This window comes from Thalassophryne amazonica, chromosome 9, assembly GCF_902500255.1.
Source record: "Thalassophryne amazonica chromosome 9, fThaAma1.1, whole genome shotgun sequence".
NCBI classification, from domain to species: domain Eukaryota; kingdom Metazoa; phylum Chordata; class Actinopteri; order Batrachoidiformes; family Batrachoididae; genus Thalassophryne; species Thalassophryne amazonica.
This window is the reverse complement of record NC_047111.1, coordinates 90519892-90540162: the sequence shown is the minus strand read 5'-3', so window position 1 is coordinate 90540162 and position 20271 is coordinate 90519892. Positions and strand designations below refer to the sequence as shown.

The window sequence follows — 20271 nt, the reverse complement described above, 5'->3', positions numbered from 1 at the left end:
GGCCCACTTTTATTCCTTGGCTTTTAACACCACGTGAGTTGTACGGTCCTTGTGTCTTATTTTATTTTTATTTTATTGAAATTTATTGTTTTATCATGGTTTTATTTATGTATTATTTTATCTTATCTGTTTTATTGTTATTATTGTTATTAATACTATTTTGCGTCTATGCTTTTGCTGTGCAGCACTTTGGAGACTCGAGTCTGTTTAAATGTGCTTTATAAAGTGGATTGGATTGGATGTTTAATTTTTGTCATCCGATTTGCTTCCTCCTTTGCACTCCTTGCGCTGTTGTGGCGCCGAGCTGCATCGTCTCAGCACTAGGTTGCTTCCATGTGGTGTTGTCATGACGACACACGACGCAACTGGGGGCAGCCCTGGTGTGAAAGCGGCTTTAATGTGTGCACACAGTCGCGTGTACCTTGCCGCAATTTAAACCCAGTTCACTCCTGCCGGCTGTGCAGAACACATCACTGCACTTGGAAAACAGTGGACTGTATCATGAGGTTTTTACAGTTGCATTACTGCCACGATCAGGGCGTTTGATGAGCGCACCGACATGCAACAAGTGCCTTTTATTTTAAAGTCACAGGTTTGATCAGACACAGAGAGAGACACTGTGCTGCGCAGACCTGCTTAAAACTGTGTGCAGTGCTCTATGCCGAAGAAAATTAAACATGTTTAATTTCTTCCGTCCTACGCGCGTAGCCCTCAACATACTGTTGCATAGGGAGAAAAAAACTTGACGTAGAGCTGCTAAAAGTGGGAGGAGAGCTGCTCAACTCAGCGTAGACGATACGCTACAATGAGCAGCTCTACGAATACGCCAATGTGAAGTTGGTGAAACACATTTGTGACCATCAGCATCAGTTCCGCTCAAGGGATACTCTTTTGCCAATACACAAACTGCTGCGCCTCCAGTCATCAGTCATGCTCCTAAAGTTTACAGATGACGTCACTCTCATTGGGCTCATATCTGAAGGGAATGAGTTTGTATACAGATGGCTGGTGACTGACCAACTTGAAGAACAGTGAAGATGGTTATGGACCCTATAAAATCCCACCACCACCTGACCTCATTACCCTGTGTAATCCCCGGTCAACAGTGTAGAGTCCTTCCGCTTCTTGGGTGCCATAATCCCCCAAAACCTCCAATATGGGTTGAACCTCAGCATAAAGTCACAGAATAATGACATTCATGGGACAGTTGAAGTTCAACCTCCCAAAACCAGTGTTGTTACATTTTTACTCAGCCATCACTGGACCCATCCTGACCACCTTTTTCACTATCTGGTGTGCTGCTGCCACTGTGAAGGACCGTTGCAGATTAGAGCACATCATTTGCGCTGCTGTTAGGGTGTTCGACTGCAACCTTCCACTTGGACAGGGCTTGCACTCTTTCTGGGCTCTGAGGCACACAAAGAAGATTGTGGCTGATCTCTCTCACCGTAAACCCAGTCTCTTTGAACCACAGTTCCTGACAGGAGGCTACAGCATCGTCCATCAGGACCAAAACCCCATGTCATAAGAATGTCTACCTGCCTGCAGTTGGCCTTATCAGCAAGCTTTGCTAACACCCATTGTTACTGACTGTGATGCCACATCAGTCAAGCACACTTATTTTTATCATTTCTTATATCTTCCTCCAGCAGTTTGCAGTTTCTCATGTATTTATGTCATTGTAGGCACTGTTAGTTGTGCAGTGTTGCACAGCGTTTCTAACTGCATTATGTTTGTTCTATTTTGTTCATATGACCTTGGACTATGTTTATGGTTATTGTTACACACCATCAAACCAAAACAAACTTCTTGTATGTGAAAACCTATTTGGCAATAAAACTGATCTGATTCTGAATCAGATTCTTAATGCATGACAGCCTCTAAAGAACCTCACAGATGCTTACTACACAATTTGTACAAGTGATTTTCTATCGATTTAAGTGTTTTATGCCTAACTATGCACAATTTTAACACCAAAACGTTAAACTCTGCAGGTTTTGTGGCCGTGATCACTGCGCTAACGAGACATTCTGAAGGGAAACACTGGTATATTAACTGTCAGTTGCGGCTGTGTGTCCGTGCAGAGTTGGAGGAGCAAACACAGAAGGCTTTGGAGTTGGAGCAGGAAAGGAAGCGAGCTCAGGAGGAGGCTCACCGTCTGGAGAATGACCTCAAAGCTGCCGAAGATGCCAAACTCACGTTGTTGCAACAGTCAGAGAACCAGATGAAGAACCAGGAACACTTGGTCAGTCAGAAACATTTCAAGAACATTAACTTGTCAAAAAAAAAAAAAATATATATATATATATATATATATATATATATATATATATATATATATATATATATATATATATATATATATATATATATATATATATATATATATATATATATATATATATATAATATGCGTGCCCTGTTTTGAACAACCCAGTTTCTTGGGTTGTTGTGATTCAGCAGCACGAAATATACATGAATCTATTGGTTTGTCATATTGTCACAAAAAGTGCAAAATTTTTGTCGTGGGAGCATGAATTCATTGTAATTCATTCCGTGATGGCTGCATGAAATTAAAAGTGCAGCAAGGGGGTTGGGATGGTTATGGTTAAGGTTAGGGGAATGAGTAGGGTTAGTAATAGTGAGTTTAAAAAAAAAACCGTCACAAAATTTCCTGACGGGAGGATGAAGAAAAAAATGAGACTGGGCTGGTTTTGAATAATGAGAAAGTTGATGGGTGTTTTGTCCCTTTAGGCTACAGAGTTGGCTGAGCTAACGTCAAAGATCTCTCTACTGGAGGACGCCAAGAAAAAGAAGGAAGATGAGGCAGAGCAGTGGCAGCAGAAGGTGATGTCTGACTTAGCACTTTTCTTAACAAAACGTCTGTAGCGTTCCTGTGATTGCAGTGTTAGTCACAGAAAAAATTACCCATAACTCTTCACCTCAGAGCTGATCACTTTCAAAAAAAGTTTGTCTCCTGTTTTTCACGAATTAAGAAAAACATTATCACCTCTTTGACTCCAAGTCCAAAATCAAATCAGCATGAACACTACTGGTAATTTCTTGTCATTATTAATTAACAAACAACAAAATTAAATTATTTCTTACAGCCACCATGTGGCGAAGAGTGGGAAAGACAGCTCAGTCAGTGTGATTAGTTTCTGTATTAATCTCTCACTTCCGTTAAAATTGTTTGCATTTTGTTTCAGCACAGCTGAACGCACAGTTGTTCTTACTGACATGATTTTTTTAATTTTTCTTCAGTTTCTGTGGTCATGCAGTTGATGTAAATTAATTCCAGAGATGCTGAACTGAGACCGTCTTTCTTGTAAAGTCATCAGATACCATTAATAGATTGTCTTCTGTAGCCTTCCTTGTACGAGGTCTGTTAGAAAAGTATCCGACCTTTTTATTTTTTTCAAAAACCATATGGATTTGAATCACGTGTGATTGCATCAGCCAAGCTTGAACCTTCGTGCACATGCGTGAGTTTTTTCACGCCTGTAGGTTGCATCATTCGCCTGTGAGCAAGCTTTGTGTGAGCACTGGTCCACCCTCTCGTCGTTTTTCTATTGCGAATACATGTCTGAACGATTTGGAGCTTTGCTGCATCAATTTTTTTCCAGAAACTGTGAGAGACCTCCAGGTGGACACCGTTCGGAAAATTAATATGGCTTTCAGGGATGATTTTATGGGGATTACACAGATTAAGGAGTGATCCAGACGGTTTAAAGACCGCCCACAACTGCTGAGAAGGCTTCATCACGGCGTTGCTTTGCGCCATGCAGCTCCTCTTTCCATGACAAAAACTCCTGTAACAGTGGAATGTGCCATTCATTTCTAAACTGGACGCTGGCTTGATCCGGTATGTCGTCTGACTAGCACAGGAATTGTGAAAAGAGTGGACATCAGCATTTTTTCGGCTCATTGAGACAGACGTGCGGAGGAATTCCGCGCGTCCCGGTGGAGCTGCATGGCGCAAAGCAACGCCGTGATGAAGTCTTCCAGGACATGTTGGGGCAGGTCCAGCTCATGCACAATCACAATCGGATAATCACACGACTGAAAAGCAACCGGAATCCATCTGAAATCCACCTTTAAGCCATCCTGTGAGACCAACACCGAGGTGGTTTTATCCCGTGTAATGAACGGCTCCGTGGCGCGTCCCTCCGCTTTTCTTTCCATGAAAAAAAACTGTAACAGTGGAATGTGCCGAAAAAGTGCTGATGTCCACGACTTCTGCCTTTTTGTGAAAGTCAGACGAGGTCCAGGATCAACAAAGCCTTCACGTTGGAAATGATCTGGTTGTTTCAGTGGGGCCTGAGCATGTCGATCGGTGCTGGGAGCGCGCCGCGCTCTCAGCAGTTGTGGGCGGTCCTTAAACCGGCTGGAGCACTCCTTAATCTGTATAATCCCCATAAAATCGTCCCTGAAAGCCATGTTAATTTTCTGAACGGTGTCCACCTGGAGGTCTCTCACAGTTTCTGGAAAAAAATTGATGCAGCAAAGCTCCAAATCGTTCAGACATTTATTCGCAATAAAAAAAACGACGAGAGGGTGGACCAGTGCTCACTCAAAGCCTGCTCACAGGCGAATGACGCAACCGACAGATGTGAAATAACTCAGGCATGCGCACGAAGGTTCAAGTTTGGCTGATGCAATCACACGTGATTCAAATCCATATGGTTTTTGAAAAAAATAAAAAGGTTGGATACTTTTCTAACAGCCCTTGTATGTTTGTAATTTTAATGCTTTAGCTTTAACTGCAGTAATGAGATTTTCCTTCTTAATATGCAGAATCACTGAGGAATGGGAGTGTAATGATACAGTTCTAATAAAAATTAGATGAAGTTACACAAACTGTTTTTGAATTGTTTCTGATCAATTGTAATCCATTGTGTCTCGGTTCAGTAATCTTTACAAGTCTGACAGTTATTCTTGTAGTTTTGTAGGTGCGTTGCAGAATCACTTGATTGGCATTGTATTCCTGTAGGCTACCATGGTGCAGGAGGACCTGGAGAAGACCAAGGAAGAGCTTAAAAACAAGGTGATGGTAGCTCATGTACAGGAGCCGCTCAACGCCGAGAACGAGCATGATGAGAATGACGAGAGCAGCGCTGAGGCTAGCGCCGAGTTCACAGCTGCTGCCACATACAAGGACCGCAGCGAAGAGGAGCGTATGACTGAGGCTGAGAAGAACGAACGTTTGCAGAAGCATCTACTTGTAAGTCCCTGCTCATATCACTACAGATGTATTACACAGTAACCCATACAAGATTAACTGGCTCGGTCAATAAATTGTCATGACTAAATTCTTAGATCTATCCAGTTTTCTGAACCAATACAAAGGTATTTGGTGTATCATTGTGTAGCCGATGTGAATGTTACACGTGATCAGTGAGCTCACAGTGTAGCACAGAGAAGGAATGTTGGCTTTATTATCAACAATAATGTCAGACTCCGAGTCACTTTCCCATGCACTTCCTGAGTGTGCTAAACAATAGAAACTGAACACAGTGACAGATTCTACTGTGAAACTAGAGAACTAGAAAGAGAGGGATGTATTTAGGCTCTGAGGCACGTTGGTGCAGGTGCTTAGCCCCAGATACCATAAAGTAAAGCTGATGAGTCTTTGGATAAGGTGCCAGTCCACCGCCAGCTACTTCCCCAGCTGTGGCAGATACCCATTTACAGCTGGGTGGACTGGGACGACGCAGATGAAGCACTTTGTCCAAGGATACTAGTGGGTAGCATGACTGAGTTAAGCTTCTTAAAGTAGACCTGCATTGAAATAAATGCAGTCAGATCTTTGGACATAGGTATTAAAGGCATTGCGCTGCGGTAGTTTGAATCATATTTATCTAATAGATTACAATTTGTTCATGTAAATGGGGAATCTTCTTCACAGACTAAGGTTAATTATGGAGTTCCACAAGGTTCTGTGCTAGGACCAATTTTATTCACTTTATACGTTAGGCAGTATTATTAGACGGCATTGCTTAAATTTTCATTGTTACGCAGATGATACCCAGCTTTATCTATCCATGAAGCCAGAGGACACACACCAATTAGCTAAACTGCAGGATTGTCTTACAGACATAAAGACATGGAGGACCTCTAATTTCCTGCTTTTAAACTCAGATAAAACTGAAGTTATTGTACTTGGCCCCACAAATCTTAGAAACATGGTGTCTAACCAGATCCTTACTCTTGATGGCATTACCCTGACCTCTAGTAATACTGTGAGAAATCTTGGAGTCATTTTTGATCAGGATATGTCATTCAGTGCACATATTAAACAAATATGTAGGACTGCTTTTTTTGCATTTGCGCAATATCTCTAAAATTAGAAAGGTCTTGTCTCAGAGTGATGCTGAAAAACTAATTCATGCATTTATTTCCTCTAGGCTGGGCTATTGTAATTCATTATTATCAGGTTGTCCTAAAAGTTCCCTGAAAAGCCTTCAGTTAATTCAAAATGCTGCAGCTACAGTACTGACAGGGACTAGAAGGAGAGAGCATATCTCACTCATATTGGCCTCTCTTCATTGGCTTCCTGTTAATTCTAGAATAGAATTTAAAATTCTTCTTCTTACTTATAAGGTTTTGAATAATCAGGTCCCATCTTATCTTAGGGACCTCATAGTACCATATCACCCCAATAGAGCGCTTCGCTCTCAGACTGCAGGCTTACTTGTAGTTCCTAGGGTTTGTAAAAGTAGAATGGGAGGCAGAGCCTTCAGCTTTCAGGCTCCTCTCCTGTGGAACCAGCGCCCAATTCAGATCAGGGAGACAGACACCCTCTCTACTTTTAAGATTAGGCTTAAAACTTTCCTTTTTGCTAAAGCTTATAGTTAGGGCTGGATCAGGTGACCCTGAACCATCCCTTAGTTATGCTGCTATAGACTTAGACTGCTGGGGGGTTCCCATGATGCACTGAGTGTTTCTTTCTCTTTTTGCTCTGAATGCACCACTCTGCATTTAATCATTAGTGATTGATCTCTGCTCCCCTCCACAGCATGTCTTTTTCCTGGTTCTCCCGGGGTCGGGGTTACCGCGACGACCCGCTTGCATGCTGCGCTAGCGAGCAGGCTGGTGCAGTAAGGGTCGGGGAAGAACGTTGACCGCTGTCGATGTCGCTGCTGATCTGAACATGCAGAGCTGTATCTCGCTTTCATTGCAGCTTACGTTTGGATGTTGAAACCAGGATGTGTAAAACAGTAACATTACTAATAGATAACATCAATTTCAATTGAGAAATAGCTGTATTGCATTCACTCAACGCACGGGGTCGGACTGAAGGCGCTAGCGCTCTCTTCTCCCTCACGTCACGGCAATGTCCCGGATGTACAAACCGTTTTCATGAAGGGCCAAATTTTAGCTACAAATTTGTCATTTTTAAACGAAGATTTCTCCGCTGAATTACAAATTTGGGCTTGCAGATTTACTTTACTGCATTCATAAGGGTCTTATAAATACATATCAGCTATTTCTTTCTGAGATCTGACCACATTTATTTCAATGCAGGTCTACTTTAAAAACTAAAATTAAAAGCTGTAACTATTACTGCTGCATTTTGTGGAGAAAAGAGGGAACATGTGACAAAGCAGGACAAATGAAAATTGAGGACGGCCTGTGCCAGGTGTTAGTTTACATGCTATAATTACTGGCATTTAGAGTTTCAGCCCCGTGTGCATAAGGAGCTTCATTTTCATTGATGAGATAAAAGAAGAAAGGAGACATGCACAACTGATGTGGACGGAAGCAGGGATATAGAAGATTTGGCTGCTTGTGGACAATCTCCAAACTTTCAGATGGATATAACTCAATTTCTGAGTATGTGCATGTTACTCTGTGCTTTACACACAAGTCATGCTTTGCTCAGGTTTGTAAGCAGAACGTAATATAAACACAGAATATCCTAAGCGATTCACAGAATTTCATCTTAACGTCAGGCCTGTGTATGGTTTAACACAGGTATTTAAGAGAATGACTCTTAAATTTCACTTCTTGACTTTGAGTTAAATTTTGAACTCGGGTAGCAAACAGGATGCAGAATTACAATTCTAAAATTCAGATTTTTGCAAAGTCCTGATCAACACGACAAGCTTTGTTGCATTAAAATGTGCATGCATAAAAATAATGTTCATTTAGGCGTGAATTTATAGTTAAGTGACTTATAGTTGGAACATTACATTCCTTACAAGTGCTCTCATTGAATCAGATCATATCAGGTGTCGTTTGACACCCTGAGTTTGGGTATTCACTGTGTACGGCTTGTGCAAGTATTGAATACAGTTTCATTTATTTGTCTTGAGCACATATACGAGGTCTGTGATAAAAGTAACGGACCTTATTATTTTTTTCAAAAACCATATGGATTTGAATCACGTGTGATTACATCAGACATGCTTGAACACTTGTGGGCATGCGAGAGTTTTTTCACGCCTGTCGGTTACGTCATTCGCCTGTGGGCAGTCTTTGAGTGAGGAGTCGCCCACCCTCTCGTCGTTTTTTCATTGTTTAGGAATGGCTCAGAGACTGCTGCTTTGTTTGATCAAAATTTTTTCAAAACTGTAAGGCACAACTGAGTGGACACCATTCGATAAATTCAGCTGGTTTTCGGTAAAAATTTTAACGGCTGATGAGAGATTTTGGTCTGGTAGTGTCGCTTTAAGGATGGCCCACGGCGCCTGACGGCGATCTGCGCTTCGAGGCGGCAGCGTCTCGCCGTTTCAAGTTGAAAACTTCCACATTTCAGGCTCTGTTGACCCAGGAAGTCGTCAGAGAACAGAGAACTTGCAGAAGAAGTCGGCATGAGGAGTTTATTCGGACATTTTGTAATGAAAGAACGTGCGGGCAGTCGCATGTCAGGCCGGACCCGACCACGGGGGGTCGCGACAGGAAAAACACCTCAGTTGGAAACCTTAACGGGCAAGTTGGAACATGCCCAAGCTGTTAAACAATTTCTCAGTTACTCACTTGTTGAAAGCCATCAAAAGCCGCCTGAATTTTACAAATGGTTTTCAACACGGAGGTGTTTTTCCTGTCGCGGCGCACACAGATTCGCCGAGTCGTTTCTGTGACGACTCATGCTGGCCTCTTCTGAATCTTCTCTGTTCTCTCACGACGTCCTGGGTGAATTAAGCCTTAAATTAGAATGTTTTCAGGTCGAAACAGGCCGACGATGGCACCTGGAAGTGCTGCGCGACGTCCCGCTCCGTGGGAAGTCCTTACAGCGACAGAAACACCCCATAATCTCTCATCAGCCGTTAAACTTTTCACCGAAAACCATCTTAATTTCTCCAATAGTGTCCACTCGGATATCCCTCACAGGTCCAGAAAAAATGTTGATAAAGCAACGCGTGCCGTCCGCAGCGGCTATTCAGACAAAGAGATTCCGACGGGCGGGGTGGAGCACTCCTCACTCAAGGCCTGCCCACAGGCGAATGACGTCACCGACACGCATGAAAAAACTCACGCATGCGCACGAGGGTTCAAGCATGTCTGACGTAAAAACATATGAATCAAATCCATTTATTTTTTGAAAAAAATAAAAAGAACCGCTTTTTTCATCACAGACCTCGTACATTCATTCATTCATACATACATACACACTTTATATTCGGTAAGTGCACAGTTAGGTGTTACCATTTTAATAATCAATCAATCAATCAATTTTTTTATATAGCGCCAAATCACAACAAACAGTTGCCCCAAGGCGCTTTATATTGTAAGGCAAGGCCATACAATAATTATGTAAAACCCCAACGGTCAAAACGACCCCCTGTGAGCAAGCACTTGGCTACAGTGGGAAGGAAAAACTCCCTTTTAACAGGAAGAAACCTCCAGCAGAACCAGGCTCAGGGAGGGGCAGTCTTCTGCTGGGACTGGTTGGGGCTGAGGGAGATCATAATGCAATGTTACCAACCTATATCTCATAAAATAATGCCATTAGGGACATTAGAAGTTATTGCTAAGGACCCTTGGGCATACCTTTATCTGTGCCCTGCTTTTTACAGTTTGGAAATGCATAAAAAACCTCAAAAATGGTGAATACTTGTATATGGTGAAAAAAAATGCAATTTTTTGCATGTTACCTCGTTTCATGTGAAATTTGCTCATTATATAATAAAGCTGATATTTATGCTCTCGAACCTTTCAAAGAACTACACCAGTCAGTGACATTCCCAGTATTTCTCTGGTCATGACACAAGTTACGGAATCAAAATATCTTCACTTGGAGCCAAGCAGCAGTCATTTGAGTAAAATAATAGGTTTGTAACCAGAATCCAAATTTGTCAATTAATTTGAGAAAACACTGTTCTAAACATAAATCCTTTGATTTCATAATTCCTGTTTATTAGATTTGACACCTAAGTGGATCCCCTACAAAACAGTGCTAGTAATTTGTTTCAGTTTTATTGCTGAAACCTCTGGGAAATTCACATAATTAGGGATGTGGATGTCCCCCAAAATATTGTAGTCTCCGTAGTAGCATACTCACAGAGAGGCAACACTAGGTGCAGGAATGATACCAGTATATTTCACTAGAGTATCTTTGTCTCAACCATGATCTAGAAATTGGAAGTGACATATTTATTTTTAGTATCTCAAGAATGACAATTTGTGCCAAATGTAGTCTCCGAGAGCCTTGTAGTCTCCATAGTAGTAGCTCTATACTGGAATCACTTGTAAAACTATGATGGAGGTTTTACAGCAGAAATTTTGGTCCAGTCTTTTGACTCACATTATAGGACACAGAAATAACACAATTTCCAATGCTTTGGTGTGTACCTTTTTGGAATAAGAGAGTTCTTCACAAACCTAATGTAGTCTCCATAGTACCTGTTTTTGTTCACAAGGATCAAGCACTGTCTGTCACTGAAAAAAATCTAAATGGTATTTGCTCATGAAATTCTGCATGAATATCCCTTGGGATGTTGTTATCATTGTGAAACAGACTATTAAGCATTATACTGAATTTCATTTTTGGCCAAAAGTGAAACACTAGTCATACACCTGATTGTGCAATTACCGATTTTTATATATATATCGTACAACAACTCACGATTCAATTCGAATCCGATTCTTGGGGTGATGATTCGATTCAGAATCGATTTTCGATTCAAAGAGCTCTGAGAAATGTTATATTACTTAAAATTGTTTATGTTTAAGAAAATGCAGCTTTACAAGGTTGATCAAGTGATTCTAGATGTAAATTTACTTATCTGCTTTGCTCGTTCAGAGTTGACTGGCAGTTTAGCGAAGCGCTGGTCAGTAGTCGGCAGAGACCGCTGCTCCCCTCTTTTAGCTCCGGGTGATAGCGTAGCATGTGGGCTTGCAGATTTGAAGTGTTTCCGAAGTACTTGACTTTCATTTTGCAGATTCTGCACACTACGTAAGTCATGTCAAGCTCCTTCTTACACAGCAAATAATAAAATCCAAGATGCGCCCAAACATTTCCCTTCAGCAAAGTCGGTGCTGGCTGAATTAGCTCTTCGTCTGCCATGCTAAGCTACAGCCACTGAACTCTGCAGCGCACGAGTGTTTGAAGCACGCCGGACCACCCCCCCCCCCCCCCTCGTGGGGACGCTGTAGTACGGAAGCCGTTGCGTGACAAACAGTGCACGCAGCGAGTAAGCAAGATTATGTTTAAAAAATGCTTTTAAAAAATCGATTCTTGGACATTTTGGATTGATTCAGAATCGTAATAAATAAGCAGCCTTTGTGTGAGGATGGGTGGAGTCACTTGTCGTTTTTTCACTGCAGCTCTTTTTATGGCCAAGTCTTCTGTCACAGTGGAACGTGCTGATGTCCACCTCTTACGCAGTTTCTCAGATAGTCACACGACGGTCCCACATCACCACAGCGTTCACTTTGGAAATGATCTGGTCATTTCAGCATGTTGATGGCCGACCGGAGCGCGGCTCGTTCTCCACCGTTGTGCAGACGTCTTTAAACCAGTTGTACCGCTCCTTAATCTGTGTGATGCCCATAGGATCGTCACCGAAAGCCGTCTGAATAATCCGAATGGCTTCCACCTGGCTGTCGCCCAGTTTCTGGCAAAATTTGATGCAGTCGCGCTACTCCAGTCGTTCCGCCATTTCCTTGCAAAGAAAAAATGACGAGAGACTACACCCATCCTCACACAAAGGCTGCTTTCAAGCAAATGACGCAATCGACAGGCGTGAAAAAATTCATGCATGCGCACCAAGGTTCAAGGTTGGCTCATGCAAGCACACGTGATTCAAATCCATCAGGTTTTTGAAAAAAATTAAAAGGTTGGATACTTTTCTAACAGACCTCGTATATATACACTCACACTTCAGGTCATTTGCTTTGTGAGATCTGTTTTATAGGACAGCAGACTAAATCAATCAGAAATAATAAAGCCATGGGCTTGAAATGACATGTTCTATTATAGTTTAACGTATCTGCATGCATGATTTCAAAGTGGGCTGCCATGTTCTTAAGTTTGGGAATGGTTGTGGAAAATTGCAGTCCATTTACCATTTCTGTTCCTGGTTAGACTCATCCTTTCGTTAAGTTTTGTCAATACCAATTCATTAGTTAGTACCCTGTCTCAGGATGTTAAAGCAGAATTCTGGATTCATTCCTTTATTCAGATCTAAGTCAAAATGTAAAGATGTTAGGTACCAGCATCCCATAATATACATCTCCCAAATTTAATATTTGTTCAAGAGCTGAAGAGACCTGCCCCTCTCATAAAGGCTTTTTGTTACAATTACTCTGTGACTTTGCAAACTAATAAAATGCAGGCAAATTATAGATCATTTTTAGCTTAATTTGATTACTTTATTCAAATACGGGCACAGGTCTGTGACTAGAAGAACACTACTCAGAACATGTTTCTACCATGACCTGAAATAATTCACACAATGGTTAACCCCCTGGTTTCCAACAACATTTTCACAATTTTTACCATGCCCATATGTTGCATATCACAATTCAGAATGATCTCAGCCTTCTGAATGTGATACATATTTGTCTTGAACACTGTGTAAAAAAACAAACAAACAAAATATTTGGTTCTAAATCTGAAAATATAAAATGTTTCTAGAAATTCTTAAAATCTTCAGTAAATAATCTTTTTTATTTATATGGATTAACTGTTTGGGTGTTAGAAATGGGTTTACCAAAGTCTTTAGGTCAAAAAAGTAGTGTGATATGTGAAAGATTTTTCAAACAATGCCTGAATACATTTAAAAAATAAAGTATGTGGCATGCAGCGCATCAGCTCCAACCACTGGGAAACTGCACGGCCGATGCCTGATACATTCAAGAACATGTTTGTAAAACAAAATCACTCACAAGTTCCAACTAGATGTACGTGTTTGTAATGAATCCAAAAATGTCTTAGTATCCTTCTATAATGCAAACTGGGAAGTCAGTTTGCACCGTTTTTTTGGGGGGGGGGGGGGGGGGGCTTGTTGATCCTGGGGAGGAAAAAGTTCATGTCTTTTCATGGTTTTCTTAAGGACTAAATAAAACTAAAGTGTTTTCAGTTCGTCAGTGGTGGGCACAGTTCCGCCAATCAGCTAATTATCATAGCTAATGTTTTCATTATCGGATTATCTTTTCAGATAATTTTGAAAACCATCAGCGGACTAATTATCTTCCGATAAATTTTGGTCAGATGATTTTTCGACTGCTAACATTTATGAAGTCTGGCATCAAAGATTTGAGTGTAGTAGATGGACCGTTCTATCCTCTGCAGACAGAGGAGAGTTAGTTTCAGGATAAACTGCTCTATACTCTGCAGACAAAGGAGAACTGCTCACAGAAATGAAAAAAACTCATTTCTTTTGACCCCATACTAGTTCGTTGGCAATATCACCCAAGTCATCCAGTGGCATACAGTTTTAACTTATGGTTAAAATTTTAACCAAACTAATTTCAGACAAGTTATTTAAATTAACGTCACATCTGAAGTTTTATGAAGTGAAAATATCACATATGTTTTAGCTTTAAAGTAATGCACTAATTTTGAAGGTTTTAGTGTGGACATGCTGTGTCCAGTGCATTATGGGTAATCTCAGTACATTCGCGACAGGAGAAATGCATTTGCAACGCTCTGATCAGGCTCTACATGGACAACAGCATTAAACCCTTTGTGTATTGTGCCTATAACCCTCGTGAATATATTCTCTGGGTTTATAGATGCTGTTATTGTGTTTGTTTATGTAAAAATGCCAGACGAAGCTTGGGTTGCTTCTCCATTATTTCCAGTTGCAATCATTGTGAGCTGCAGTTGCTTCCTGTTTGCGCTTTAAGGTCTTGCTTATGTCAAACACTGTCCTCTTTGTTCCAGAGTAATATATATATAAGATGTCTGAAATTCAGTTTGCGTTTATTAAATTCCACGCATCTTAAACGTAGCAGACACGGACGGATTATTTATTTGAAATATTTGTTTTAGTAAGTTTTCAGGGTCTCTTCTGCCATCTCCTGGCCAGTAGTGTTCATGGCAGTATTCACCCTAAGTACTGTGCGTCTGGGCACCAGTAGATGGCAGTGTTCTTTTTATTTTGACCCCGGTTATATTAGACGGTTGTCTAATCACAACTTGACTTTTGTCTTTTGCAAATGCCTTTTTTTAACAAATAAAAAAATGTCATATTTTACAAAAGCACATTTATATGTAAACACCAACACACACCTCACATTAAAGTGTTGTTTTTTTACATAGAATGAATGAGTCAAGCAATCATTGTTATCGGAAGCACATTTTGCCCATAATCCCCTTGGCAGCTGTCTGTGTTTGTTACAAAACTTCAGAATTAGTGCATTATTTAAAATTAAAAGATATGTTATTTTAACTTTGTACAAATGACAGAATTGACATTAATGGAGTTATCCTAGCCGTATTAATGTGATTTATAAATCAAAACCATAAGTCAAAACTGCTTTATTTTCCAAGACTTCTGTTGTATGTCTGTTGCTGTATTCTGTAAAGGAATAATGACATTTTTTTGTGTGTGTGTGCGTGAAGAATTGAGCTTTGCTGCTCCTTGCAGCTGCTTCACTGCTGCAAGCTATGTAGTAAACAGGAGCTTCCAGCAGTGGGCATGGCACTCAAAGACAGAAATGCTCACTCATTGTTTGAGTTTGTAGTCGCGTTTGACGCTACCAGAAGTGACCATGGTGTTAAAACTCAAAATTAGCTTGTTAGTAGTTGCAAGTGTACTGGAGACAATACTGAAAGTTATGTGTTATCGGTTAGCTGTAGCTTCCGATAATTTTTTGGGTGATTTATCGGTTTAGCTTCACAAAAGATAACTTTTCAGTTAGCTGATTAGCTGTTATCAAAGCTACCTTTTTGGGTAGCTGTGCCCACCACTGCAGGCTGCCAGGACCATTTAAATTTTTTAAGCATTTGCTGGTGTATCTCACTGAGAGATGCTGACATTTCAAAGTGTGAGAGAACAGATAGACCCATGTCATCCCATGTTCTCTGGGCTGCGGGATTGGCTGTGAATCAAAGATAGTCTACAGGAGAGATTGAAGCAAGCTGAAACTTTACTTTCAGGAAGCGGTTGAACAAAGTCTGTGACATTTTGTTACTGATTTATTAATAATAAATGTGTAACAGCCGATCAGAAGCACAGTCATAACCTTGGTTGTTGGAGACGACATCAGTGCCCTAAGTGACTGTTGTCATAATGATCAGAACGAGTCTCTTATGTCCCATGTGTCTGACACGCTGCTGCAATACTGTTGTTTACTCCACAGGCTTTAAGTTCAGAGCTGGCCAACGCTCGAGACGAGACCAAGAAAACAGTCAACGACATCATCCATGCAGAGAACATGAAAGCAGGACGCGACAAGTACAAGACCCTCCGACAGATCCGGTCCGGAAACACCAAACAGCGCATCGATGAGTTTGAGTGTATGTGATGTGTGAAAAAGCTGGCGCAGCACACACGCCACCTAGGTCGCAGTCCTGCCTTGCTCCAGCTATTTCCTCTGTACACAAATAAACCAGGTCCACAACATGACGCGGCTGCACAAGCACAGCACCATGTACAAATATGGAAAAGTCCATGTAATCATTCCTCATTCTCAATTTAGACAAGTCACTGGCTGAAAAGGGATGTGCTGTATTCCAGTAGCTGCTTACTGTAGCTTCAATTTCAAGAAACAAGAAATAATACTTTATTTTCATTGCAGATTTCATTTCAAGTATTTCTGTTGACAAACTGTCAAATTAAAAATGTTTCTATTGTAAATTTCCAAGAGTTTTTCAGTTTTTCAGGAGTTGTTTCTCCCGTGTAGCATTGCCAAACATCCCAAGCATATGCACTGCAATCTGCAAATTTCTTCGTGCCAACTGTTAATAAGCATTTATTGACCAACACATCACGCTGCATGTTATCAAAATTTTATTCCGAAAAGTTTTCATTTAGATATATCTTAGAATTTGAGCAGTTTTTCCATTTGTACACTGTTAACAAGATGTTAATACTCAAATTGTTTAACGAAAGACTTCCTGAATAATGCAGTTTAACAAAGTGGTGTAGCTTTTTTTTTTTTTTAAACAAAAAGTTTCTTTTCAAGAAACCAATAAAAATCTGCTTTCTAGAATTTGACCCACAGCTTTTGTAACTGAGGTTTAAGTTCACATGCATTTTTTTTAATATAACTCTTAGTCCTGCTATAAAATTCATTCAGCACATTGATTGTGATCAATGTTGTGTTACTGTACTTTAGAGGACTATAAATTGCAGCACCTGTAACTGGTGTTAGATGTTGAGAGTTTACCATTTTAGCTAAACATCTCGCTGCTGTAAAGCTGGCAGATAAATCTGTTGGCAGTCTAAAATATTTTGGGTGTCAAGACTTATTTTAAAATATTTGTTGTATGACAAGATTATGCTCTTTATTGACATAAAAAATGTTTAAGTCCAGGATTTTGATTTCAGATCTGCAAAATGTAGATCATTTCCTTAGTGTAAGCATAGTTTTTCTATAAAATGGGACCTCTATCTGTATCAGCACAGACCACATCTGCAGAAACCTGAACTGTTGCTTTCTGTAAAATGCATAAAATCAAATTCTACCATAATTTTGATTCAGCAAAATCAAACTTTTAAAGCTGACATCTGTTTGCAACTTCAGTATTACCCTAGTTTTTTTTTTTTTTTTTTTCGTCAGATCAATCAAATATATTTCTAACAGAGTGCCAAAGTTTCTGGTGGCACTTAAGCTCGACTTTTAGTTGAAGTTGTCAACCATGAAGCTGAATGTTGTGCTTTTAATATTTGCTGTTGTTCATGTACACAAAGGGAGAAAAACTAAAAATATGCATAGAATAATCATGCACTGGAAAATCAGTTTATCATAGCAAAATTAGTCATCAGATTTGTTGTACTAGACGGAAAACTGTTTCTAATACATTCACTTTTATATGCTGTATGTATTTAATTACATTTGTGTATTTTGTAATTTGGATTTTTACAATATCACAAAGCGTCATGCTAATGACACAGCCAAGGATAATATTTTGCCTTTTTGTCATAAGTTCTTGAAATATTTCCTTGAAGTATTTCCTGATGTTGAGGAAACAACCTTTTGAAAATTTTCAGGCTCTGTGTTCAGTGAACAGGTCAGTGCTGTGACCAATGGAATAAGCAAAGCTGCAGCATTATACATCACCTCCATAAAATATTGTGTTGTGGAATCTTTACACACCCCAACACAGACTTTCTGATGCAAAAAAAAAAAACTACTTTTCTCATGGCATTGAGAGAAATGAAGGGTTTCATTTGTTCATGAATATTTAGAAACGACAGATTTTCAAAGATTTATTTACACTATTTTGCAAGGTCAAAGTAAATGTATTTTAGTGATAAATATTTCTAATTTTGTATTTGTCATTTGTACCGGGATACGAAGGTACTTCAAAAAGTTTCCAGCCTCAACCAGAAAATGTCATGGGAGAAAGATTGTCCTTGCATTATTTTTCGACATGGTCTCCCTGAACTTCAGTGCACTTGGTCCACCGAATGATCGTGGCTATCACTTTGTGGAAGAAGGTCACATCTTGAACTGCCAAATACTTTTGTTCTGGGGGAGGCTGTGAACTTTTTGAAGGACCCTCATATGTTGTGATATAAACAGTATTTTATTTTTTTTGGTCTGTGTGTGTGTGTTGCTGCTTGTAGTTCTCGTTTCCACCATAAGCGCACCGCTGTAGCTAATTGGGATTTTTTTGTTGTTCCTCCTATACCTTTGACGACATGTTTTATAAAGCTGTGCATGCTACGGCATTTTAAGACTCTCGTGTACTTTAAACTTTTTCAAAGAAATTTGTTGAAAGATTTGAGACTTCTGTGTTGGATTCAGCAGGACCAAGACGCATTTAATTTTTAAGTAACAGGCACTATCTTGCATGGGTTCTTCTGTCATTTCTGCTTCCTTTCACCAATGAATAAAAAAATTTTGAACTCCATCTTCCCGTCCTGTTTGTACACTTACTACAAGCTAAAGCAGTTTTTGTCTCATCAACTTGAGAAATGGGTTTATTTAATGCTACTGTATGTAGGATTTAGTGTCACCTAGTGTTGAGGTTGCAGGGTGCATTACACCATCGACTTGGGTTTGTTTCCCTTCATGTTTTTGCTTCTTTGGTATTGGGGATTCATGTTTTCTTGATTTCTTTTGTCATAAGCAATACAGGTGTGTTTAAAATAATGGTGTTTTTAAAAAAGTGAAGAATAAAGCTCAAAATCCTTGTAATAGCTTTTATTTCCATACACTGCAAATGCATTTGGAACACTGCACATTCTATTCCAAATCAAAGCCTGAAGAAAAAAATTATCAAGTTTATTATTACTTCACAGAAAATGAAGAAAGACATATTAGGCTGTTCCAAAAACTAGCAGTATCTACGTTTTTCTTTCTGTGATCCTTAATTACACCCTTACAGGTGGCCCTTATTTAAGGATGAACGCAGTAACTACATGCTGGTTGATAAATATTTTATTAATCCCGAAGGAAAGTATGTGGCGGTCTGTTGCTCCCATTCACACAGATAAACCCATATTAAAAATGCATATAAAAGTACAATAAATAATACAGCACAATAAAATTCAAGTAAAAAAGAAAGAGTTTAAGGCACTACATGGGCCATTTACGGCATTTCTGATTTACATCTGCTCCTGGCTGAAGTGGCTGCATTACAGTAGTGTTCAGAATAATAGTAGTGCTATGTGACTAAAAAGATTAATCCAGGTTTTGAGTATATTTATTATTGTTACATGAGAAACAAGGTACCAGTAGATTCAGTAGATTCTCACAAATCCAACAAGACCAAGCATTCATGATATGCACACTTAAGGCTATGAAACTGGGCTATTAGTAAAAAAAAGAAAAGGGGGTGTTCACAATAATAGTAGTGTGGCATTCAGTCAATGAGTTTGTCCATTTTGTGGAACAAACAGGTGTGATTCAGGTGTCCCCTATTTAAGGATGAAGCCAGCACCTGTTGAACATGCTTTTCTCTTTGAAAGCCTGAGGAAAATGGGACGTTCAAGATATTGTTCAGATGAACAGTGTAGTTTGATTAAAAAGTTGATTGGAGAGGGGAAAACTTGTATGCAGGTGCAAAACATTATAGGCTGTTCATCTACAACGATCTCCAATGCTTTAAAATGGACCAAAAAAAAAACACACCAGACGTGTGGAAGAAAACGGAAAACAACCATCAAAATGGATAGAAGAATAACCAGAATGGCAAAGGCTCACCCATTGATCAGCTCCAGGATGATCAAAGACAGTCTGGAGTTACCTGTAAGTGCTGTAACAGAAGACGCCTGTGTGAAGCTAATTTATTTGCAAGAATCCCTCGCAAAGTCCCTCTGTTAAATAAAAGACGTGCAGAAGAGGTTACAATTTGTCAAAGAACACATCAACTGGCCTAAAGAGAAAAGGAGGAATATTTTGTGGACTGATGAGAGTAAAATTGTTCTTTTTGGGTCCAAGGGCCGCAGACAGTTTGTGAGATGACCCCCAAACTCTGAATTCAAGCCACAGTTCACAGTGAAGACAGTGAAGCATGGTGGTGCAAGCATCATGATATGGGCATGTTTCTCCTACTATGGTGTTGGGCCTATATATCACATACCAGTTATCATGGATCAGTTTGGATATGTCAAAATACTTGAAGATGTCATGTTGCCTTATGCTGAAGAGGACATGCCCTTGAAATGGGTGTTTCAACAAGACAATGACCCCAAGCACACGAGT

General features: G+C 39.9%; 1 protein-coding gene across 2 annotated transcripts in view; it reads left to right on the top strand.

The window, feature by feature from the left end:
* LOC117517647 (moesin) overlaps positions 1 to 18475 on the top strand; it is a 74012-nt gene extending 55537 nt beyond the window's left edge. The window contains exons 10-13 of one of the 2 annotated variants that reach the window (XM_034178751.1): positions 2085 to 2245; positions 2755 to 2847; positions 4994 to 5224; positions 15757 to 18475. In XM_034178751.1, the coding sequence (XP_034034642.1) occupies positions 2085 to 2245; positions 2755 to 2847; positions 4994 to 5224; positions 15757 to 15921 (650 nt within the window). In that variant the 3' untranslated portion in view covers positions 15922 to 18475. The remainder of the gene's footprint in view (positions 1 to 2084; positions 2246 to 2754; positions 2848 to 4993; positions 5225 to 15756) is intronic. The other variant, XM_034178752.1, reaches the window with a different exon arrangement.
* The last annotated feature ends 1796 nt before the right edge of the window (positions 18476 to 20271 follow it).